The sequence below is a fragment of the Phacochoerus africanus genome, chromosome 5 (genome assembly GCF_016906955.1).
Source record: "Phacochoerus africanus isolate WHEZ1 chromosome 5, ROS_Pafr_v1, whole genome shotgun sequence".
Taxonomy (NCBI): Eukaryota; Metazoa; Chordata; class Mammalia; order Artiodactyla; family Suidae; genus Phacochoerus; species Phacochoerus africanus.
In genome coordinates this window covers 12,403,874-12,428,652 of record NC_062548.1, presented here as the reverse complement: position 1 = coordinate 12,428,652, position 24,779 = coordinate 12,403,874, and the positions used below count along the sequence as shown (strand labels likewise).

At 56.0% G+C, this 24,779-nt stretch overlaps 1 protein-coding gene across 3 annotated transcripts; it reads right to left on the bottom strand.

Moving 5' to 3' along the window:
* Nucleotides 1-450: 450 nt before the first annotated feature.
* On the bottom strand, nucleotides 451-18,987 carry LAT2 (linker for activation of T cells family member 2). 3 transcript variants are annotated; one of them, XM_047779887.1, is made up of 13 exons: nucleotides 18,459-18,987; nucleotides 14,403-14,525; nucleotides 13,948-13,987; nucleotides 9,892-9,932; nucleotides 9,657-9,717; nucleotides 9,398-9,435; nucleotides 9,117-9,152; nucleotides 9,005-9,035; nucleotides 8,426-8,484; nucleotides 7,160-7,222; nucleotides 6,826-6,897; nucleotides 6,320-6,431; nucleotides 451-1,215 (listed from the first exon to the last, which is right to left on the bottom strand). In XM_047779887.1, the coding sequence occupies exons 2-12, from the start codon at nucleotides 14,494-14,496 to the stop codon at nucleotides 6,337-6,339; spliced, it is 630 nt and encodes a 209-aa protein (XP_047635843.1). In that variant the 5' UTR covers nucleotides 14,497-14,525; nucleotides 18,459-18,987; the 3' UTR covers nucleotides 451-1,215; nucleotides 6,320-6,336. The 3 variants fall into 3 exon arrangements, with proteins under 3 accessions (XP_047635843.1, XP_047635844.1, XP_047635841.1); XM_047779888.1 differs by lacking the exon at nucleotides 18,459-18,987 and adding an exon at nucleotides 16,139-16,332; XM_047779885.1 differs by lacking the exons at nucleotides 9,005-9,035; nucleotides 18,459-18,987 and having other exon boundaries at nucleotides 9,137-9,152.
* Nucleotides 18,988-24,779: the final 5,792 nt, after the last annotated feature.

The window sequence follows — 24,779 nt, the reverse complement described above, 5'->3', positions numbered from 1 at the left end:
CAACGTGCAGCATTAACACCTTCTTAGGGGAAATCGGTTTTGAGGAGTTCCCGTCGTGGCTCAGTGGTTAACAAACCTAACTAGTATCCATGAGGATGCGGGTTCAACCCCTGGCCTTGCTCAGGGGGTTAAGGATCTGGCATTGCCGGGAGCTGTGGTGGAGGTTGCAGATGAGGCTCGGATCCTGTGTTGCTATGCCACAGGCCCGAAACTAGCTCCCATTCAACCCCTAGCCTGGGCACCTCTGTATGCCATGGGTACGGCCCTAAACAGACAAAAGGGGGGAAAAAATAGTATTGATGCAACATCTGGAACGAGGGCTGGACCCAGGGACCAAGTTCTGTCCCCAGCCCTCTCTCCTGGCCTCTGGGTCCGATTCTGTGAAACAAGAGGCCTGACCTTCATTCCCCTAGAAGGTTCTGCGCAAAGCAGGAGGAAGAGACAGGAGGGTCACTGCTCTTAAACTGGAACAGTTTATTGAGACATTTTTGGTTGGATGAGGCATTTTGACTCGTGTTTCTGACGTGGGCCCCTGCCCTTCACATGAGACAGTCACGTTTCTGCCCCATCAGCTGAGGATTTAGGGCATCCAGGTGACGTCACTCAGGGCCACTCGGGTCTGCCTGCCTTTCTCCAGAACCGACACGCTCTCCGTCCACAGCAGACGCTCCCACCCAAGGGTCATCAGGATGGCTCAGGGCCGCGTCTCGAAATCAGTCAACAAAGAAGGGCACACAGGACTCCCCTAACTGCTGACGTTTAGTACCTGTAATGCTTGTAGGAGACCAGATAGACACAGACCTCTGCCCAGAGGCGCAGAGCGTTGCATACAGTCCCACCTCTATAAGTTAACTGTACAAGCTTATCCATCACGAAAAAATCCCAGCAACTGACATTAGTAAGCAATTTTGGGATCAAGATCCAAAGCAAAAAAGGACACAAACACCCATGTAGTACATTTTAAGTGTGGTTAAGGAGATGCTACCGCCTAAAGTCCTGGGCATCATACCACCGTGGGAGCTGCCCTGGGTGCCAGGCTCCTGCCCCGCCCACGGGAGCTGGTCAGAGGGCCATTCCTGGGCAAGTGTCTGCTCCTGGGCTGGGTGCCCGGTGGCCTGATGGGTGGTCCTCCAGGAACAGCTGGGGAGAGTCTAGAAGTTGAGCAGCTCTGGAGAAGGGATCCTGGGGGGGTGATGATAAATGGTTCCTGGGCTCCTTCAAAGAAGAGGCAAAGGGTTAATGAAAAAGAGGTGTGCCTGGCCCGACACTGTCGCCTCAGCCCGAGTGACCGGCCCTGGTCAAAGGAGGATGCACAGTGATGGGCAGGTCCAAGGAGTGCAGAACACGCCCTTCAAGCAGCCTTAAGCATACTCCAAGAGCTGCTTTTTTTTGGAAACCCTGACTGCTCATCGGTCCTGGCCGAGGCCCGGGTTGCTTGGACCTGCCTTGGGTGCAGAAATGCCCTCTGCATGGTGGCGGTGGCCTTTGCTGGCATGTGTCCTGTAACCGGGACCATCAAACCGCGTCCTCTCCCCTACACCTGAGAAGGGACCTGACCCTGACCCAGGGTATCAGGCCCTAATTTCACTCTGCCTTTGGCCTTGCACTTCGACCTACTAGAGCACAGGGATCAGGCCGCCGGTGTGGACGCCAACCTGTGACATTCAGACCCTTCTCTGTGTGGGATCCAGGGTGTAAATTTCACACAGCCATAGCCTTGAACCTCTCATGTCATTTGTCAGCGTGCAACATACTCTAATTTCTTTCATCTCAAAAAGCTGCATAGGTGACATATGTATAAAAAACCCTAAAGACCACACAAAAACCATTGGAAGTGACAAATGCACCAAGATAGCAGAATATACAAGATAAGCATACAGATGTAAGTTGCATTTCTTTATGCTAACAATGGGATACCAGAAAAAGTTAAAAAATAATTAAATTTAAAAAAATGGAGTTCCCATCGTGGCTCGTGGTTAACGAATCCAACTAGGAACCATGAGGTTGCAGGTTCGATCCCTGGCCTTGCTCAGTGGGTTAAGGATCCGGTGTTGCCGTGAGCTGTGGTGTAGGTTGCAGATGCGGCTCAGATCCCGCATTGCAGTGGCTGTGGTGTAGGCTGGTGGCTATAGCTCTGATTCAACCCCTAGCCTGGGAACCTCCATATGCTGTGGGAGCAGCCCTAGAAAAGGCAAAAAGACTTTAAAAAAAAAATCCCTTTTAGGAGTTCCCATTGTGGTTCAGTGGAAATGAATCTGACTAGTACCCATGAGGTTACAGGTTCAATCCCTGGCCTCGCTCAGTGGGTTAAGGATCCAGCATTGCTGTGAGCTGTGGTGCAGGCCAGCAGCTACAGCTCAATTTGACCCCTAGCCTAGGAACCTCCATGTGCCACAGATACAGCCCTAAAAAATATATAAATATATAAAAAGTCAAATTTTTAAAAATCCCTTTTAAAATCGCATGCTTAGGAATAAACCTGACCAAGGAGGTGAAAGACTTATATGCTGAGAGCTATAAGACATTAATAAAGGAAATTGAAGATGATTCCAAAAAATGGAAAGATAGCCCACGCTCTTGGATTGGAAGAACTGATATTAAAAATGGCCATGCTGCACAAAGCAATCTACAGATTTTATGCAATCCCTATCAAATTACCCATGCCATTTTTCACAGAACTAGAATAATTGCAAAATTTATATGGAACCATAAAAGACCCAGAATTGCCAAAACACTCCTAAGGAAAAAGAACAAAGTAGGTGACGTAACCTTCCCAGACTTCAATAGTACTACAAAGCTACAGTAATCCAAAGAGTGTGGTATCAGTACAAAAATAGGCATGGATCAGTGGAACAGGATAGCGCAGAACAAAATCTATACACCTATGGTCAATCTTTGACAAGGGAGGCAAACATATACAATGGAGAAGACAGTCTTTTTAGCAAGTGGTGTTGGGGGAGCTGGGCAGCTACATGGAAATCAGTGAAACTAGAACACACCCTCACATCCTGCACAAAAATAAACTCAAAAGTTGCTTAAAGACTTAAATACAAGGTACAAGACTATAATACTCCTCGAAGAGAACACAGGCAAAACATTCTCTGGCATAAATCATAGCAGTGTTTTCTTAGCCTCTCAAAGCAATAGAAATAAAAGCAAAAATGAACAAAAGAACTTAAACTTACAAGCTTTTGCACAGCAAGGGAAACCATAAATAGCAAAAAGACAACCTATGGCCTGCGAGAAAATATTTGTTAATGATGCAACTGACAAGGTCTTAATTTCCAAAATAGACAACCAGCTCATACAACGCAATGAAAAAAAAAAAAAAAAAACAATCAAAACATGGGCAAAAGATCCAAATAGACATTGCTCCAAAGAAGACATACACATGGCCAACAGGCACACAAAAAGATGCTCATCATGGCCAACAATTAGAAAATCGCAAATCAAAACTAAAACGAGGTGTGACCTCACACTGGTCAGAATGGCCATTATTAAAAAATCTGCAAATAAAAGAGTCAGAAAGGGGAGTTCCCTGGTGGCTCAGTGGGTTAAGGATCCATGTTGTCACAGCTGTAGCTCAAGTATCTGCCGTGGCATGGGTTCAGTCCCTCGCCTGGGAACTTCTCCATGCTACAGGTGCAGCCAAAAAAAAATATATCAGGAAAAAAAAAATCTGTAAATAACAAATGCTGGAGAGGATGTGTCCAAAAGAATGCTTCCAGAGTTCCCATCGTGGCTCAGTGGTTAATGAATCCGACTAGGAACCACGAGGTTGTGGGTTAGATCCATGGCCTCGCTCAGTGGGTTAAGGATCCAGCGTTGCCGTGAGCTGTGGTGTATGTTGAAGACGTGGCTCGGATCCCGCATTGCTGTGGCTGTGGCGTAGGTCGGTGGCTACAGGTCCAATTAGACCCCTAGCCTGGAACATCCATATGCCACAGGTACGGCCCTAAAAAGAGGGAAAAAAAAAAAGGGAACTCTTCTGCACTGTTGATGGGAATGTAAACTGGTGCAGCCACTATGGAAAACAGTGCGGAGGTTCCTCAGAAAACTAAAAATAGAATTACCATGTGATCCAGAAATCCCACTCCTGGGCATATATCCCAAGAAAATTCTAATTCAAACACAATACGCGCCCCTGTGTTCATAGCAGCACTATTCACAACAGCCAAGACGTGGAAACAACCTAAATGTCCATCAACAGTGAATGGATTAAGACGACATGGTAGATACACACAATGGAAAACTAATCAGTCATAAAAAAGAACAAAATAATGCCATTCGCCACAACATAAGGGACCTAGAGATTATTTTACAAATGCCACATGATGTCACTTATATGTGGAATCTAAAATATGACATAAACGCGCTTATCTGTGAAACAGAAATACAGACAGACCTGACTTATGGCTGGGGGGGAGTAGGGGTTGAAGAGAGAAGGACTGGGAGTTTGCGATTAGCAGATGCAACCTGTTACCTATAGGATGGATAAACAGCAAGGAACACAGGGAACACTCTTCAGTGTGCTGTGATAAACCACAGCGGAAAAGAATGTGAAAAAGTACCTATGTATATCAATTATTTCTATATACATATGAAGCGCTTTACAGCAGAAACTAACAACATTGTAAATCAACTACATGTCACTATTTCAATGAAATAATTTTTTTAAAACAGCTGTATAAGCTCTCCACCCCTGCCCTCTCCCTGAATCCAGGCACAGATCTCTAACGGCCCATTTCCTGCTTCCTCCTGCAGGGCACCTCCAAACCTAACAGGCCCAGAAATGAACCAGCCTTGCCCACAAACCTAGTCGGCCTGTAGCCTCGCAGGCCTCCACTGCCCACAGTGAGCGGCAAACCCCTGCAGGCCTATCTCTTCACCTCCTCCCCAGGCCTGGCACCCTCCACCAGCGCATCACAGAACGTTCAGCATTGCCCTGGGCCACCACCGCCTCCCTCGATTCCTGCCCGGACGTGTGGGCCTCCCTGCCCCCTCCGTGTTCCATGTACTCATGTCATTCAGCCAGTGACCCTTTAGCAACACCAAGTCCCTCTCCTCTTCCAGGCCTTCCCCTGCCGCACGCACCCCATGACCTCTGCCGGCCCTGCCCACCTCCCCCACCCCTGCGGGGCCTTTGCCAGCCCCTCCGCCTGGGTGTCCTTCCCCCAGAGGGGTGAGGAGGGGAGCTCCCAAAGGCTGCCTCCCTGCTTAAATCGCAGCACCACTTCCCCAACCCACGTTCCTCCCACCTTCTACCATCGCCTGATAAGCTGCGCTTCCTTTCTGTTATCTTCAGACTGGTTAGCTGTTATCTCTCCCCCACCAGAATAGAAGTTCTTTTTGTTTTTTAGGGCCACCCACACCCACAGCATATGGAGGTTCCCAGGCTAGGGGTCGAGTCAGAGCCACAGCTGCCGGCCACAGCCACAACAATGTCAGACCCTTTAACTCACTGAGCAAAGGCAGGGATCAAACCCACATCCTCATGGATACTAGTCAGGTTCATTACCACTGAGCCGCAACGGGAACTCCCACAATGGCAGTTCTGGGTGGACAGGGATTTGTGAGTATTCTGTTTATTACTGTGTCCCCAGCCTTTAAGACAGGACTTGCCAGGTCATGCTCGGTATTAGGTGAATGAAAAAACAGCAGGTTCTGCACAATGGGCTCAAACTCCTGCAGCTGATCCTGTAGCTGGTTCTCGAAGGGCCCAGGCCTCCAACATCTGAGCATTTGGGTGTCCGTCCCCTCCTCCACTCACTCTAAGTGTGACCTCAGCAGGTGGCCTGCCTGCTCTGTGCCTTTGGGAGTGCCAGGAGATGCTGTGTGTGAGCACTCGGCACCCTCACACCCGATCCTGCCCCCATCCTGTCCCCGAGTCCAACAGGGCAAGTCCTACTGGGTCCTGCTTTCTGTGTGGTGTCTTCCCCAAGACGCGGGTCCCAGCAGCTCCATGATGCAGGCAAGGGGATAGGTCTTGGGTGGTTAAGTCACTCACCAAGGTTGCAGAGCCCCATCAGGAGCCGACCCCCTCACCCCACGACTCACCAGCCTAGCCTGCCCTGCCTGATGCCCCCAGGGCCTGAGACCTTGTGTCTGCCGTGGCTCTGTCACCTCACCCCCCGCCGCAGCCACAGGAGGGGGAGGGCAGGGTGGGTGGGGACTGCTCCGGAAGCCTAGCGCCCAAGGAGCCACCCTATTTCAGCAGCTGTGGGTGCTGCCCCACGGCCCCACCCTGGCTCCTCCAGCTCTCGGCTGCTCCCTTGCAATGCAGACTCTGAGCCTGTGCAGCCCACCAGCTGGACTGTACCTTCCTCCAGGTGTGCCTTAGGCTTTGGTGGCCGCCACGTCGCCGTTCACGTAATCGGGCTCCTCGTCTGGGCTTCCTCCCGGGGAGGGTGGTGCTTCCCTCGTGACAGGCTCTGCGGACCAGCGGGTGAATGGTGAGGTGACTCACCCGGACACACCCACCCTGCTCCCGCAGATGCCACAAAGCAGCCCCTGGGAAAGGCTACGCCGGATGGTCTGTTGTCTGTCCTGTCCTCGGTGGGATTTGTCCTGCCCTGGGAGCAGGGCGAGTGTGACTCCATCCAAGCAGCTGGCCAGGAGGCCACGGGCCTGCTCACGGGGCCCTGGCATGGTTCAAGTCCCTGTAGCTGCTGATGCACCAGAAGCTTCAAGTGGAATCAGCTGGACTGGCTGAGAGGCGCCCACGCAGGCCAGGTGCCCTAAGAGCCCCTTCCAGCCCCCACCTCTGGGCCCCACCTGTCCATCCCAGGCCAGGCCCCTCCAAGCACCGGGCCTCTGGCCACATACCCACGACTCTCTTGGACTCCCTCCACTGCTGGATGGATGCCGAGTTCTGATAATCCTCAGACCCCTCGTCCCCTGCAGAGAGAACACCAGAGAGGGGCTGGCAGAGGGACAGCCACCATGGCCTTGGGCCAATGAGGTGCCACGGCCACCCCTCCACAGGGGCAGCTCCTATCCTCTCTGGGCACCCCTCTCGGGGGAGAGAAGGACCCCGAGTGTGTTCCCGCTCGCCCAGGACCGCTGGGGCCTCCTCCTGGGATCCCAGTGGTGAACCGTGCGGATGGGCCCGGCCAAGGAGGCCAGCCTCCCTTTCCAGCTCCCTAGCAGGCAGCCTCACCTGATTCGATTTTCGGTGGCTTACAGATGAGCACATTCTCATAGGAATTGGTGTCATCGTCATCTGCCGGGGAGAGGGTGCAGGATACTGGTCGGCCCTGCTGACAGGCCTGGCCCTTTCTCCCTCCCTCTTTCTCACCAAGCCCCAGGTCCTCTGGGTCCCCCAGGGCCATTCTCTTGGACAAGCTTCTGTTTTTTTTTTTTTTTCTCGGCTGCCCTTCAGCCTGCAGCAGATTGAAGTTCCCGGGCCAGGGATTGAATCTGAGCCTCAGCTGTGACCTACACCACAGCTGTAGCAAAGCCAGATCCTTAACCCGCTACACCACAGCAGGAACTCCTGAACGAGCTTCTTAATGGGCACTGGTCTGGCTCCAGGAGCCTCCACCCTGGGCTCTTTTGGCCTTTCACGGTCACCCCTGAGTGCCCTGGGGAGGAGAGATTAGGGAGCAGGGCGCAGTCAAGCCCAGGACTGGAGGCGGGAGGCCCATCTTTATTGGACAAAGAGGGGCAGGGAGAGCCACTGCGGGCCCAGGAGAAACAGGAACTGGGCCTAAGCTGGTCCAGAGGCAGGACCCTTAAGCCAGAGGGGTGGGCTGAGGGGCCTAGGTTGGTTGTGACATGTCAGAGCCTGGTACCCCAGCGTTGCCCCCCAACATAGAAGCTGACCTCTACACACCACCCCATGCAGCGTCTACCTGTGTCAAAGGGACTCTGAGAAGTGAGTGCTTCTCCCCAGTTTAGAAGCCTGGCCGGGGAGAGGAGGTCCGGGGAGAAGAGGACCTGCCTCCCCCCCCCCCCCCCCAGCCTGGGCCAGGCAGGACCCCGGCCTGAGGCCCTGCCCACCCTCAGGTCTCAGTTTCTCCTTCTGAAGAGCAAAGGTGTTAAGAGCCTAGGCTTCCTCATTCCCAGAGCCTGCAGGGCTCCGCGTCAGTCAGCAAGGCTGCCCCGCCCAGGGCTTTCCTCAGAGGTCCCACATGTGCCCAGCCGTGAGGGGGTACCTGGATGACAAGGGGCCCAGGCCGCCCCCTGCCCCGGCCCTGGCTCCCCCACCAACCGCGTCCTACCCCTGCCTCCACCCTTCCCTTCCCTCCTCGGGACCTTGGCTCCCGCCGCTCAGCTTCCCGGCTCCTCCTTCCTTCCGCGCCCAGGCCCCGCCTCCCCCTCCGCGTCCTCCCGCCCACGTCTGGCCCCGCCCCGGAGGTGTGGCTTCTGAAGCTGAGCTTCCAAGCCACCTCCTCCCTCTCCCCTTCCTCCTCCTCTGCCTCACCTTCCGAGGGCTTCTGGGACTGCCCCCAGTTGTAATAATCCTCGGTCGCCAAGGGGTCTCTGGCAAGAAAACACACACACACAGCGCTCCCTGAGGAGGCAGTGAGGCCAGGGCCTCTCCAGCCGTCACTCCCCCAGGAGCCCATGGGGGCTCGGCCAAGGGTCTCCCCAAATCCTTCCATCCTGCTTCCCAGGCCCCCGAGCCTCCCTTGGACCGAGGAGGTGGCCGCCCGGCTCCAGCCACCTCACCGTGTGACCTTAGGCAAGTGGCCTCCTGCCCTGGGCCTCCATTTGCCCAACCGCGAGACGACACGTCTTGGGGGCCCCTCCTCCCTGAGGTTCCAAGTAACTCGTCTCTCACTGGGTGATGCAGCATAAGGAGCCCCCAGACGACCCCTCCCCAGAACAGGGCCCCGTCCTTATCCCTGTCCCCACAAAGCCATGACCACCTGAAAGGAAACAACGCTACAAAAAGCCCGCCTGAGCCAGCGGCTTCCAGGGCAGGAGGCGGCTCTCACACAAGGGCAGGGGCCGGCGAGAGCGGGGAGGAGGTGGCCAGGGCCCGGAGAAGGCCGCTCACATGTAGACTGCATCTGATCTGGGTCTGCTTCCTGCGGGAGGAGGCGAGAATTAGGCCTAGGCTCGGGCTCCGGGGCCCCAGGGCAGCCCCCTCCTCCCCGGAGCCCCCCTACCTTTGCTGAAGTACTGGTACCTGGAGGAGTCGGGATCTGGAAGAAAGGCCCCGCCCATTGGCTCAGGCTGCTCCCAAGCCCCGCCCCCTCCTAGCGCCGGCCTTTCCCAGGCGTTTCCCATCTTCGCACCTTCTCCTGCGCTTTGTCCCCTCCACCCCCCAGGCCAGCCCATCAGCCCATCTCCCTGGGAATGCCTCTTGCTCAGTACCTGTCCCACCAGATATTCACCTGTCTCAGCCCCACCTGGCCCTGCTCCCACCCCCGTGTCCCAGGTCACTCACCCTCAAGGCTGGGGGAGAACTGCAGCAGCTTGTCCTTCCTGCACAGGGGGTGAGGGCAGGGGATGAGGAGGGGCTGGGAGGAGGCCGCCGTGTTTCTGGGGGTCTGGAGGTCTCAGCCAGCCCCACAGTCCCCTGGTGGGGCCCTCAGAATCAGAACTGGGGCTCTGAGGGCCCAGGAAGGAGCATGGTCTTGGCCTGGGCTCAGTCAGGTGCAGACCCCAGCGCCCTCCTCATTGCCTCCTGTGGGACTCATGCCTACCTTGTTGATGTCACATTGGAGGCCGTGTCCATCAGGGGCTCTGGCCAGGCCTCCCTGACCACTGCAAAGGATGAGGGGGTGTTGGCTAGGCTCCCAGGCCAGCACAGCCTCCTCACCCCATCATCCCCCAGATCAGGCCTGGCCACAGCCTCAGAACAATGGGGACAAAAGGGACTTTGATAGGGACACCCCCAACCCCAAGCCCAGGCCCCAGACCCTTCTGCTGGGGACTCACAGGTGTAGGTCCGGGCCACTGCAAAGCTCTGCTGATTCTCCCTAAAAACACAAGGAGCTGTTCTGAGCCATGGCCTTGCCTCTCACAGCCCTGGGGGACAGAGAGACAGGACAGTGGAGGACAGACGGACCAGGGTGAGAGTGAGGAGGGGAGTAGCCAGGGGAGTGAGCCCTCTAGCACTCAGACCCAGTGCTTCCCAGTGCCCCTGTTCTCTAGAATGTTCCCTTGCCTGCCCACTGAAAGCCCACACTTCTCACAGGGTCCTGGGCTGGAGTCAGCTCCCAGCCAGACCCACACCCCCCACACAGCCTCCCCAGGACCCCCGGAGATGATCAAGAGGGTCTGTGGGCAGGGAGCTGGGGCAGCTGCTCAGGAACACGGCAGTGACTTCAGCCAGGAGCAACAGAGAGGCTGTGGCCACCACCTACCACCCCAGGGGCGTTTAACATCCCTTAGCGAGCACAGCCCTCTTGAGGTGTTCAAACACACTGTTTCCTCCCCAATAACTGGGGAGGCAACTTCAAGGCTTAGCAGACACAGCTTAGTATCTAAAAGCATCCCCAGTGCTTCTTTATTCCTTTGAAATAAAACCCTGAATTTTTCTGTTTTTTTGTTTTTTTGTTTTGCTTTTTAGAGCTGCATCTGCGGCATATGGAGGTTCCCAGGCTGGGGGACTAATCGGAGCTGTAGCCACCTTCCTACAACAGAGCCACAGCAATGCCAGATCTGAGCCTCGTCTGCCACCTACACCACAACGCACCGCTGGATCCTTAACCCACTGAGCAAGGCCAGGGATTAAACCTACAATCTCATGGTTCCTTGTTGGATTGTTTCTGCTTTGCCATGACAGGAACTCCCAGAACCCTCATTTTTATTTAAACAGCCACATGCTCATCTAAAAGAATGTATTTCCCAGAGTTCCCGCTGTGGTGCAGCGGAAACGAATCCAACTAGGAACCATGAGGATGAGGGTTCAATCCCTGGCCTTGCTCAGTGGGTTAAGTATTGGGCGTTGCTGTGAGCTGCAGTGCAGTTCAGAGATGTGGCTCAGATCCCGCATTGCGGTGGCTGTGGCGTAGGCTGCCAGCTGCAGCTCTGATTTGGCCCCTAGCCTGGAAACTTCCATATGCCAACGGTGTGGCCCTAAAGAGACAAAACAAACAAACAAAACAGGCAATAAACAACAAGTGTTGGTGAGGATGTGGAGAAAAGGGAAATTTCCACACTGCTGGTGGGAATGTAAATTGTAGCCACTATGGAACACAATATGGAGATTCCTCAAAAAAACTAAGAATAGAACTGCCATGTCATCCAGCCATGCCACTTTTGGCTATTTAGCTAAAGAATATGAGATCATTAATTTGAAAAGAGATATGCACCCCTGTTTTCACTGCCATATTATTTATAATAGCCAAGATATGGAAACACCCTAAGTGCCCATCAACAGATGAATGGCTAAAGATGTGGTACATATGCATAATGGAATACCGAGCCACAAAAAAGATGAAATCTTGCCATTTGTAGCATGGATGGACCTTGAGGGTATTAGGCTAAGTCAGTCAGATGGAGAAAGAAAAATTCACTTATATGTGGATTATAAAAAGCAAACAAACCAAAGATAAATGAACAAACAAAACAAAAACATGTAGATACAGAGCGGGAGGGGAGGGGAAAATGGGTAAAGGGGACCAGCCGCATGGTGACAGATGGAAACTAAAGTTTCGTTAGTGAGATTAGTTTCTACATAATGTACACATGAAATATGTAATGTTATAAACCACGGCTATCTGGAGTTCCCGTCGTGGTGCAATGGAAACGCATCCCACTAGGAACCATGAGGTTGCGGGTTCGATCCTTGGCCTCGCTCAGTGGGTTAAGGATTCCATGTTGCTGTGGCTGTGTGTAGGCCTGGCGGCTATAGCTCCAATTAGACCCCTAGCCTGGGAACCTCCATATGCTGCGGGTGCAGCCCTCAAAAGATAAAGAAAAAAAAAAACAACAATGTTACCTTAATATTTTTAAAAAGACTGCATTTCCTGGCCTCCCTTGCCTCTAGGTGTGACCACTAACAAAACTCTGGTTAATGAAATGCAAGCCACAGTTGTTGGGACTTTCAGAAAAGCTCCTTAAAAGAGGCACTGCCAACTGAGGTACATCCTTTTGTCCTCCTTCATTCTTACTTCTCCATGGAATGCGGAGATGAGGGCTGGAGCTCTAGCTGCCATTCTGGGCCATGAAGTGCCCTTGAGAACAAAAACCATCCCTAAGGATAGTGGAGGAGATGAGATAATTGTTAAAACATTTTGGGCTCCTCCTCTGGACCAGAATGGGGACCTGGCCAGCCTTCCAGAAGTTCCTGGGGGCTGGGGGTCAGGGTGATCTGATTTAGGAAGGATGCCCTAAAGCCATAGAAGAGAGTCAGTCAGGCATCGCTTCCCAGAGGAAGGGGTGCGGGAACTAGGCCTGGCACCCATGGGTGGGGAAGACTAAACCCAAGTAAGGCGGGGGAGAGTCCAAGTCTCCCCTCCCACTTCCTCCCACTTCCTCCCACTCAAGCCCGGTTTTCCTGCCTCACACGTAACGAGCTTTAACTTGTGGCTCTGACTGTCTACAGTTCTAAGATTAATTGGGGTCTGCGGTGGGCAGGGACTAAGGGAGGAGGGGAGGGGGGAGAGATTGGGGTGCTCACCTTGGGGCAGGGGAGCGGGGGGAGGGGGTGCCAGGGGAGCCCAGCCCACCCCTGGTGGAGGTTGTGGGCTGGTGATCCAGAGGACCAAGTGGCCCCCAAAGCCTGGGAAGGTCCAGCCCTGGCCCCAGGGGTGAGCATGGATGGGAAAATTCTCTTTTCAAATCTCATTGTGGTTTTTCAGTTGCAAAAGGAAATGAGAGAGAGGGTGTGTGTGTGTGTGTGAATTTGTATGTGAGTGCCTGCCCAGGCGTGCAAGCAAATGCTCTGCGTGTGAGAAGTGCACGCATGAGCAGGCGCCTGGGGAGCCTGTGGGTGTGAGTGGGCGTGCAGGCCTGTGCACGTGTGTGACCGGGGTCTCGGAGTCCTCCGCCAGGCATTGAGAGGACGCCACTGCCCTCCTGGCCGGCGGGGGGTTATTCTTGGAGCACCCCCGCCCCCCCCAAGCTGATCTGCAGCGCCCAGCACTGCTGACCCTCCCAGGGCTCACAGAGCCGCCAGCCTGTCCCCAGGGTGCCTGGAACTCCATGCCGCCCGGGTCCTGCCACTCTGCCTGGGGCCAGTGACCCTGTGTGATGTCCAGCTCCACCCAGCTTCCAGCTCTCCTGTGGCTCCCCTTGGCCCGCAGGACAAAGGCCCAAGGCCTCTCCTCACAGTCAACGGCCTCCTTCCTCCCAAGGCAGCTCACCTTCCTCAAGACACACTCGCACCTGCCATCTCACCCCCAAGTCAGGGCTACCCTGGCCGCATGTCGGCAGCTGCCCCCACTCGTCCCCGTGTCTCTCTCTCTGGAATATCCCCTATCCCCTTCTTCTCTTTTATTTTTTAGTTTTTGACCGCACCCACAGTGTGTGGAAGTTCCCAGGCTTGGGATTGAACCAGTGCCACAGCAGTTACAACACCAAATCCTTAATCGCTACGTCCCTCCCCATCTCTTTAAAAGTGCTTCCGACCTCCTAGGTCTGGCCTTCCTTCATCCCCCAAAGGACACGCCTACATCCTCCTCTGAGGTCCTTTAAGCGTTTTCCTGGGGACTCTTGGACACAGCGGCCCGTCTCTGGCCCCCACTGTGCCAGGAAGGCACGATTCCTCTGTCAGCCCCCCGCACTGGCACAGCAGGCTCCCCTGGGCTGGGGTCACAGCGGGGGTTTCCAGAGATGCTCCTGGGCTCTCTGGGGTGTGACATGCCCTCTGCCCAAAGCCCTTCCGGACCAGGGGCACCCCTGATCACCCCTTGTCCTCCCCTAACTACTAAGGAGCCACTAGAGCCTGGCATGGAGGAGGGGCCAGTGAAGGGATGAGGGTGGGGGCAGGGACACCCTCACCCGGGGGGTGCAGAGTCACTGGGCTGGGGACACCGAGACACTCACAGGCTCCTCTGCTCGTAGATTTTCTCAGACCTCTTTGCACCTGCAAGAACAGGACCAGATTAGCAAGCATCCCCGCGTCAGGTGGAAAGTGAGGTCCGAGGCCCCCTCTTCTTGTCTGCCCCGTGCCCTGTGGCCTCAGCCCGGATGCGGGGGCTGAACCGCCCATCACCGGGGCCACCTGACCACTTATCTAGGAGAGCAGAGCGTGAAGGCCGGCGCCGCGTGCCCCCCAGCCTCCCTTCCCTTATTCCATTTGTCTGCCCGAGACACAGGCCCTTGACCCTACAGAACCAAAGCCCAGAGTGAGCCTGACCCACTGCCTTCAGGCAATTTAGGGGTTGGGCCCCTGGGTTTCCCTTCTGCCTCTTAAGGCTTATCCAGCTGCCCCTTCTGATGGCAGCCAGGTCTGGGTACCCCTCCCCTCCCTCCTGCCCACCGACCCCAGCCTTTTTTACCTGGGCGGGAGCAGCGGACACACAGGCCGGCCGCGGCCCCCACCAGCAGCAGCAGGGCCGCCCCCGGCCACAGCAGCTCTGTCTCTGGGCCCATGTCCACTCCTGGCCACTCTACCTGCAGGGCTGCAACACAAGGGTGCTTGAGCTGGGGTTGTTGTGGGGGGGACCCCAGGTTTCTGACCCCCACTGTCCTCTGACAACCCCGCGGCTGAGCGCAGTGTCACCCTCCCTCCTTGTTCCAGAACCAGGCAGGAACAGAGCCAGCCCTGTTCCCCCATGTGACCCCAGACCGGCACCCCGTACCCCCAGGGCCATCATCAACACTTGGTAAGTGCTGGAAGGTTCTGGAGACCCGTCAGACTGCACCACAGGTGTGTGCACACTCCCACACACGCCTTTGCTTGGTGCACCCAAATGCCGTTTGAGGGAGAGCCCTGCTCCATTTCACAAACAGAAGCGGAAGCCAAGATCCCTCAGCTGCTAAGGGGAAGGACGGGATTTGAACTCCAGCCTCCAGATCCAACACTGGCTCCACCCACTGCATCCTATTGCTTCCTGCAAACTCCACAAGCTCGGAGTTTGTGGCTCCTTCTGCCCAGGAACCCCCCTACCCCCACCCACCCTAGGCTTCTTCTCCGCTCCCATCCACGGCCTCCCGTGGAAGCTGGGGCTGGGATCTCCATTCCTAAAACACCCATCTGCCCCGGGAGCTGGGAGGAGGGGGGGAGGTCAGGAAGGCTTCTCGGAGGAGGAGGAGGCGGCGGGTCTGAGGGGAAGAAGGCTGCCCGGGCAGAGGGACCTTGCTGTCTGGTGGTGGGAGGTGGGCTAAGAGGCCACTTCTTGGTCAGTGGCTGGTCTTGGGGCCACGCTGTGACTGTCAGGCCTCAGCGAAGCCACAGACAACCACACAGGAGGGCCTGGGGCCTGCAAGTACGGCCCTCTGGAGGGGCCTTCCAAGGAGAATTGTTGCAACTCTAGAGGCTCAGCCCCCTGGCAGTGGCCAGGGACAGAGCCGAGGGCAGTGGGGGTCTGGAGGGGGCCGTGCCCGGTGGTGGGCACATGGAGCCACGCCGCTGAGGGTCCGCTCCGCACACCTGCTCCTCCCGTCTCGGCCACGTGGCAGGAGGGCCTCTCCCCACTTCACAGCTGGGGAAGGCGAGGCCTGGGGAGAGCCGAGCTTTGCACTGCCCACCTCCTGCTCCGGGCTCCCCCGAGGCCCGCACTGCGCCCCCTGGGCCCTCACCACTCGGCCGGGATGAAAAGGAGGATTCTCTACGCATGATTGCGACATGGAGAAGCCACCTCTCCCTCCCCCAAACGCCGAATGAGTCAGCCGGAACACGAGAATTTCCAAACCTCGTGACCTGGCGGCCCCCACAGGAGAGAAAGATGACCTGGTCAGCCCAGGATGGTGGCCGAGTGGATCTCGGCCCTCCCTCCTCTCGGAGCCTGAGCACGGCCCTCTGGGCCCACACACCCTCCTCCCTCCCTCGACTTGGGGGGTCTGCTCCCCGCCCCCGCCAGAGCGTGAGGTTGCGAGCACCTGGCCTTGGAGTGGGGACCCCTGCCCCTGCCTCAGAGTCTCTTGGCCTCAGTTTCCTCATCTATAAAATGGGGATCAAGCCTGTGTTTCCTCAAACCATTGTTGGGAGGATGAGCCTGTCTGGCCTGGCTCAGAAGAGACATTGCCCAGTGTCTTATTTCCAGCTGCTTGGACGGGTCCCTCGAGCTCCCACCTTTGACATTTCCGTCCTTTGGTCAAGACAGAGACTTTCTGCCCCCGAGGAGATTCAGGCAGAGACACACGGGGAGAGGCTGTCGCACAGATGCTCCCTGCAAGAGCCAGGGGGAGGGTCCAGCCCTGGCCACTCCCGGATTTCGCTTAAGACCCCGGAGCAAGTCCACACTCTTGTCCTGGGGGTCGAGGCCCCAGGACCCGGGCTGCTGACCTCTGCCGCCCTCCCTCCCAGAGGACCCCGCCCGTCAGAAAGCCGCCTTGCCTGGGACAAGACGCACACTTCGGGGTGCCCCCAGCCCGAGCCCATTTCTACCCCTGGCCGTGCATGAGGGAAGGGAGCAGGGCATAAGGTTTCCAATTCTGGCCCAGCATCCCCGGCTTCCGGTCGCCCCTGTTAAACCGGGGAAATGACTTTCAACCCTCAGGTTGGTCGTGTGAGGCCCAGCACTGAGCTGACGCCTGCAAGGTGCTAGGGCAGGCTAGTGGGGCACAGTTGGCTGGGAGCACCATGACTTGCCAGCACCACGGTCCCCAAAGGATGGAAAGCGGCAGCCGCGGCCTGTTGGGGCCAGAGCTGGCTGGACGGCCTGCAGTGTACAGTATGAGGCAACCCTACCTGAAACCCGCCTTGCCTGGTCCCCAAGATCTGCAGGTCTAGGCCCCCTCAACAACTGCCCAACACGGGGGCGGGGGGCGTTGTGTGGGGACCCTGGGAGGGGCTGGGATCTGAAGGAGAGTGTGGCCTTTGCCCGGCCCCCCAGTTGCCCAAGACAGGCAGAGCATCACCTCGGAGACGCCAGCTCCTGCCTTCCCAGAGCTGCACCGGAGCCCCAGAAATAGCTGCACTTCTAGTGCTGCAGGGTCTGGGGTGAGGGCCCCCTAGCCAGGGGCGCCAGGACAGTGCCGGGGCCAAGGGAGGGGGTGCCGGGCGGCCTGGCTTCTTCCCAGCCCCCCACCCCCAGGGAGGAGAGGGAAGCCCAGAGAGGTGTGTACTCCTGAGGTCACACAGCTGAGCGGTCAGAGCCGGGATCCGCTCCCAGGGTGGGCTGACGCCCGGGCCTACACTCTGCTACGTGAATCCTTCCTTATAGGACGTTTTAAAGATGTACACAATATTTTTTAAAAGAGACTCGTTGAGGAAAACCTCTGTGGCTGCCCCCTAGACGGAATCAGTCTGTTCGCTTTCCTACTTTCCCATCCAGGTCTGAGAGCAGGTGGGCAGGGGACAGGGAGGCGGAGGGGCTGGGCCCCAGCAGAGCCAGGCCTCGCAGCCGCAGGAGGGCCCCTAGGGGCCGGCAGGGCTGGGTGGGGTGGGGAGGGGAGGCCCTCAGCCCGTGGCCTGCGGGGCCAAAATAGCAGAAAGGGAAGTGGGCAGTTTTCATATGAACAAGGTTTGCAACAAGCCGATGGCGGAAAAGCTCTCAGGGCTGGGCTGAGCGAGCCTCAGCACCCACCTCCCATCCCCAAGGCGCCTTGGTGGCCCTCCTGCCCGGCCTCCCAGCCCTCCTCATGCTGGAGAAGGGGAACTTGGGACCCCTAGGGCCGAAGGGCAGGCTCTGGGGGCTAAGGGGGGAGCCAGAGGTCCGGCCCAAGCCCTGAGAAGGCTTTATCCGCGGGGCTCTGCTCCATTTTCCCAAATGACCTTGGCCTTCCGATGAGGCCAGGAGGACTCCAATGGAGGCTCTTTACGCTCCAGCGGCAGGTGCAGGGGCCCGGACGGCAGCCCTTGTTCTGGGGCAGGGGTGGGGGATGGTGAACAGAGCGGCCACCACGAGCAGCCCAGGGCCTGTAGTTCCTCCAGCCGCACAGGAGCGAGCTGGCTGGGGCTCGGGACGGCCGGGACAGCCGCTTCTCCCTGGCCCAGGGCAGGACCTGGGCCTGCCCGCCTGTAGCGTCTCACCCGACCTCCCATAGCCCTGTGGCAGGGCAGCTCCAGTCCCATTATACAGATGAAGAAACTCAGGCTCACAGGCCTGCCCCGGGGAGCGGCTGCCCTGGGACTCCCCAGGGCTGTGCGGGCTGGGCTGGGGAAAATGGGGGCAGGAGAGTAGCCGGAGCCCCAGAAATAGCTGCACCTCTAGTGCTGCAGGGTCTGGGGTGAGGGCCCCCTAGCCAGGGGCGCCAGGACAGTGCCGGGGCCAAGGGAGGGGGTGCCGGGCGGCCTGGCTTCTTCCCAGCCCCCCACCCCCACCCCCAGCCGGCAGCCAAGTGCTCCTGCTCGGCCAGCGAGGCCACTCCCATCCCCTGTGGGGTGTCTGGGGACAGCTCAGGACCCCTGCCTTGGGGCCAGGCTCCAGGCACCCCTGGGAAAGGCTTACCTGAGAGCCAGGCGCTCCTCACTGCGGCCACCTCATCCTGAGCCCACACACCTGCCGGAGCCGATGCCAACGCCACAGACACTGGCGGGCAGCAGGCAAGGCGGCGGGCTTCCTGTCAGCCACTGAATCATCCCTCACACATCCGCTGCTCTGCCGGACAGGCTCGGCTCTCACAGAGGCAGAGACAGAGAGAGACAGAGAGAGACAGAGACCAAGACGGAGGCGATCAGGCAGAGAGAGACGTGCACGGACACACACACAACACACACTAAACACACACACACACACACACACGTCTCACAAAGGGGAAGAGACAGAGGGGGACAGGGAGAAAGCATGAAACAGGGCTGCTTGCATATCACGCACAGGCAGGGACAAAGAGTGGGAAGACACGGAGAGACACGCTGAAAACACAGAAACACAGAAATACACGTCCACACCCACACCCACGGGGCATGGGTGGATGGGCGCAGAGAGATGCAAGCCAGGCCAGACACGACAAAGAGCCAGGAGTTCCCGTCGTGGCTCAGTGGTTAACGAATCCGACTAGGAACCACGGGGTTGTGGGTTCAATCCCTGGCCTCGCTCAGTGGGTTAAGGATCCCGCGTTGCTGTGGCTGTGGTGTCGGCTGGCGGCTCCAGCTCCAGTTGGACCTCTAGTCTGGAAACCTCCATATGCCACTGGTGAGGCCCTAGAAAAGGTAAAAAACAAAAAACAAAAACAATAATAATAATAACAAAGAGCCAAAGGAGTTCCCATTGTGGCTCAAGGGGTTAAGAACCCAACTAGTATCCAAGAGGATGCAGGTTCAAACCCTGGCCCCTCTCAGTGGGTTAATGTTCCAGCGTTACCACAAGCTGTGGTGTAGGCTGCAGATGTGGCTCGGATCCGGCGTTGCTGTGGCTGTGGTGCAGGCCGGCAGCTGCAGCTCCAGCTGGCCCCTGGCCTGGGAACTTCCACACGCCGTGGGTGCGGCCCTCTAGAGAAAAAACAGCCAGAGACAAAGAGAGATGGATGGAGAGGACAGCCACTGAGGTGAAGAGACAACGCTGGAGGACAGAGGAAGGACAATCCCGGCTCCTCCTTCAGTCCCGGGAGCCTTCTCACCCCCATTTTCCAGAGGAGGCTCGTGGAGGCGTGGAGCTGGCCCCAGGCAGGCGGCAGGCCCGGGGCGGGGTGGGGGGAAAGCAGGGCAGTTAGGGCCCAGCCCCCAGGCCCTCCACCTGCTGCCCACTTCTGGGCACTTCCTTCAGAGGTGAGAACGGTGCTGAGAGGTGGGTGCCCCACACGCAGCGCGCATTCTCCAGGGCCTCCTGTTATGTGTCCCTAATACCTTGTCCAAGGCCACTGAACTCTTAGTGGCACGCCACCCCATGAGGGTCTCAACCCCCACCTGCCTGGCATCTCAGAGCCTGGGCTCCCGAGCTCTGGGGCCCGTCTCGGCTGGGGCCAGGCTTTCAGCCCCAGCCTGGGGTGGCCCAGAAGTCCCAGACCCGGCCAGGCAGTCCAGCCGCAGTGGAAGTGCCCCCAGGAGGCCCTGCCAGAACCGAAACAGAAACACAGGGGCTGGGCGCCCTCTGCTGCCACCCTGTGGGAGAGAAGGGTAGCGCAGGGACCCGAGAGCCCTGGGCAGAGTGCCAGGAGTTGTCTCCACCGCAAACTGTGACACAAGGACTAAAGCCAACCTTATCTGAATTGCAGAACTGCACCTGTGACGCACGCTGCCTCCCTCGTTCCACGTGGGGCAGTGCAACGTGTAAGGCCCACGGCAACACTTGCCAGGGACACCTTGGCAAGGGCGTAGACTAAGAATCCTAGAGGTAAGCTGGATGTGAACAGAATCCAAAGCCTGTTGTCTTTTCACCACCCATGAGTGCAAGTCCTGGCTGGGACCGCCTGCCTGGACCCTCCTCACCCACGGGGACAAGCCAGAGTGGGTCTCCAGCCGCTCCTCAGCTACACGCCTGCCTGGGGTTTCCTGCCCGTGGAGACACAGAAACTCCAGGGTCTGGTGGGAACGGAGCTCTCATCCACATGCCGGCTTCTGTCATGGGCCTTTCTTAGCGACGGCAGGTGTTGAAGTGACCACCAACCACGGGCAAAGACTCAGGTGCATCCACAGCAGCACCGAGGAAACCTCCTGGACCCTCCTGGAGCTCGTTTTCTATCCACAGAAACAGGCCCTTCAACCTTTTGGACCTGAGTGGAAGGATGACCCTGCTCCCTTGCAGGGCAATTCTCAAATCTCTCCCAGTTCTATTCTACTTATAGGCCATTCAGCTGTGAGTTAGAAAATAAGCTTTAAAAAACTAGACATTTCATGTCCAGCTGTGTAAATGCCAGTGAATTTTTTTTTTTTTTTTGTCTTTTTAGGGCCTTGCCTGTGGCATATGGTGGTTCCCAGGCCAGGGGTCAAATTGGAGCTGAAGTTGCCAGTCTGTACCACAGCCACAGCAACCCCAGACCCTTAAACCAGAGCAAGGCCAGCGACTGAATCTGCGTCCTTACGGAAACTAGGCAGGTTTGTTACCACTGAGCCATGATGGGAACACCATTTTTTTTTTTTTCAATTCAATGGTTCCTGGTATATTATGCCATTAAAATATCGTGCCAAAATATATATCAACAGAAAATTCACCACTTTAACCATTTCTTTTGGCTGCGCCCTCAGCATACAGAAGTTCTTGGGCCAGGGATCAAACCGGAGCCACAGTTGTGGCCTGTGCCACAGCTGCAGCAATGCCAGATCCTTAACCCACTGCACCACAGGGGAAGTTCCAACTTTAAACATTTTATAATATGCAACTCAGCGACACGAATTATTCACAATATTTTGCAACCATCACCACTGTCTATTTCCAGTTTCCATCACTCCCAAAGGGGCTATTTGGCTTTGGGGCTCACAGCAGAGTGTTGGTTTGTGCACACACTCGTCAGAGAAGCAAGGTATCGAGGTAGAAAAGGAGCCGTTCTCTAAGAACTCAGCGCCAGGGCTCAGACTCTTCTGGGGTCACAGATCCCTGAAAGCTACAGGAAGTGATGGTTTTTTAGAAAAATGCAACTTGAGAAGCATATACGACATTCTAGAAGTCGCTGCAGGAGTTCCCGTCGTGGCGCAGTGGTTAACGAATCCGACTAGGAACCATGAGATTGCGGGTTTGATCCCTGGCCTTACTCAGTGGGTTAACGATCCGGCGTTGCCGTGAGCTGTGGTGTAGGTTGCAGACGTGGCTCGGATCCCGCGTTGCTGTGGCTCTGGCGTAGGCGGGTGGCTACAGCTCCGATTCAACCCCTAGCCTGGGAACCTCCATATGCCGCGGGAGCGGCCCAAGAAATAGCAACAACAACAACAACAACAAAAGACAAAAAAAAAAAAAGTCAAGATCAATAGCCAAGTAGCTATAATTAGATGGGGTAAAAAGAAAGATCGAAGGTTCTTAGAGAATATGTAACTAGGGAACCTATCTCTCTAGGTTTCTTAAAGAGTGACACTACAGGATTTCCTGTCATGGCTCAGCAGTTAACAAACCCAACTAGCATCCATGAGGACATGGGATTGATCCCGGGCCTCACTCAGTTGGTTAAGGATCTGGCGTTGCTGTGAGCTGTGGTGTAGGTGGCAGAGGCGGCTCGGATCCTGCATTGCTCTGCCTCTGGCGTAGGCTGGTGGCTACAGCTCCAATTAGACCCCTAGCCTGGGAACCTCCATATGCCGCGGGAGCGGCCCAAGAAATAACAAAAAGACAAAAAAAAAAAAAGTCGCTGCAGCCCATCTGTAAAGTTGTCTCCCGTCCTTGACACTCAAGATACGAACGGGCAGCCCACCTGCCCCTCACCCCAGCCATCTATGGCACTTTGCTTTGGCCGTGAACCACCCGTTCCTCTGCCTCCCCCGACCTGTGGCTTTATTCTCTTACCTGTGTACCATACATGAACTGTCATGCTGTGTGGCGCTTATTTCCCCAGGATACATGCCTGGGAGGGGAACCCCTGGGCTAAAGGGTATGGAACATTCCATTTTCAGGTTCATGCTAATTTTGAATTTATTCCCACAGTCATTGTACTCAAAGACCCACAAGCTTATCAGCAACGGGTTTGTCAGCCTTTTTTTTTTTTTTTTTTTGGTCTTTTTAGGGCTGCTCCAGTGGCACATGGAGGTTCCCAGGCTAGGGGTCCAATCAGAGCTGCGGCCACCCACCTATGCCACAGCCACTTGGGATCCGAGCTGCTGTCTGCAAGCTACACCACAGCTCATGGCAATGCTGGTTCCTTACCCCACTGAGCGAGGCCAGGGATCGAACCAGCGACCTCATGGATGTCAGTTGCTGAGCCACAACGGGAACTCCCTAGTGAGCATACTCTTAATTTCAAGAGTATAATGCATATGAGAAAAGCTTCTACCCATTCCAAGGGATCTTGGTTTACAGAAACTCGGGGCAACCTAGAAGCTTCCTAGATCTCCCTCTCCCCCATCTAGAAAGGTAAAGCTGTCAGGGCAGTAATGATTTTATTAATATTTACCTCATCCCCACGGTGAATGAAAGAACAGATACAAGAAAGAGATTCTCTCTGGCGCCTGAACTGAAAACCAAAGAGCTTGCCGCCATGAAGGAGTGTGCCTTGGTTTGTACATTTAATATTTTACAGTTAGCGTGTGATTACAGATGGGGGAAGAGATTAGCAGGAGGTTGTAATTAAGTACACAGTCTTTGTTATTTTGGCTTATTTTCATGACAAAAACCTCCAAAAGGAAAACTCTGATACTAGATGCGTTTCTAAGCCTGTTAACCTCGCCCAAGTGAGAGTAGCTCGAACATCTCAAGGTTGAGTGGCCAAGAAAATGGAAAAGACGGAGCGAAGCTCCTCACCCCCGAGGACAGATGTGACCGGGCCCCGCTGACCCCTGAAGGAGGCACAAGGGGCCCGCCCAGAGGGGCCTGCTGTTCACAAAGCATCCTTCTAGGGGGACCCTTGAGGATCACATGCTACCCTACATGCTGGGCCAACCCCGACTGGGGAGGGTGGGGAGAAGGGGAGGGAGCCACCTGTCACACGCACAGTGGACTACGGTGAGCTCCAGGTGGTCCTTCCCAGAGCTCGGGATGTGCCCTGTCCACCACCCTCCCCACATCCCCACGAGGGCACTGGAGGGCAGTCCCACCGGACAACAAGGAGCAGCTGAACAGAAGAGGCTGCCGACCTCACCCTCCATGGGCCCAGGGCAACCTGGATGGCGCTGCCCCCGCTCCAGGTCCTACGGAGGTTGTCACTCCAGAGTGAACCCTGTCATAGTGGTAGTGACCCTGCATGACCTTAACAGCCATTTGGAATTTGAGAAGAGGACTGGGGGGTGGGGTGGGGGGAGCACAGGTACATTTGGAGGAAGACGTGAAAAGATTCTGATGAAGCTGTTTAAAAATCTGAACATTGGAGTTCCACTGTGGCGCAGTGGAAACGAATCTGACTGGCATCCGGGAGGATGCAGGTTCGATCCCTGGCCTCACTCAGTGGGTCAGGGATCCAGGATTGCCGTGAGCTGTGGTATAGGTCGCAGACGCGGCTCGGATCTGGCATTGTCATGGCTGTGGTGTAGGCCGGCAGCTGTAGCTCTGATTCCATTAGCCTGGAAATCTCCATGCACCACGGGTGTGGCCCTAAAAAGAAAAACACAAGGGCCTCACTTGGCACTCCACTAAAATTTGCTTCTCTGAAGCCAGCTCAAAAATAGTAGAGAAACCAGCTGTCAACTGTGTGTACGCCCCACTCTGGAACATCCACAGACTTGGTGCAAACTTTTATGCAAATGACCCTATTTATTTAGGTGCTTATTTAGGGGAAGACATACCTTCTCCTCTCAATTCAGCTACTTGTGGATTAGACGCAGGTATTAAAACGCTTCCTGGGACGTCTAACATGACAGCAGTATTACATGCCAAGAACAAAGGCGCTCGTGAGAAGGCCACCACTGCAGAGTTACCGCAACATCTGGGGGAGGCAGAAAGACAGCTATAGTCTCGTTTCAATCAAATCCTAAGAAGCCTCTGAATCACTGGGAGACCCAGACGATCCTTTCAAGTGTCTGAACAGGTAACAGGCCTTTCAAGATGGAATCCACAGGACCTTTGGAAAGAAGCCTCAGAGAGACGGATTTCAAGCCTCTGGCCACCAGCCTGGGGGATGCCGCCCACTTTAAGAGAGCACCAGTCCTCTGAGCCCTCCTGGCTGGGGAGCAGCCGAAAAGCCACGCGCATGGCTGTAACAGCACTCATCCGCCTGCTTATTTCTCCGTTTCTAATCATCAAATAATCTCACAAATTCTT

What these genes read in the sequence shown, in the direction of transcription:
- LAT2 (XM_047779887.1), bottom strand. Translation starts at nt 14,496, where the DNA reads ATGGGCCCAGAGACAGAGCTGCTGTGGCCGGGGGCGGCCCTGCTGCTG. An exon ending in TCCAATGTGACATCAACAAG is followed by an intron (nt 9,436 to 9,656) that starts GTAGGCATGAGT and finishes CCCCCTGTGCAG; the next exon opens with GAAGGACAAGCTGCTGCAGT. An exon ending in GTCCCAGAAGCCCTCGGAAG is followed by an intron (nt 7,223 to 8,425) that starts GTGAGGCAGAGG and finishes TCTCCCCGGCAG; the next exon opens with ATGACGATGACACCAATTCC.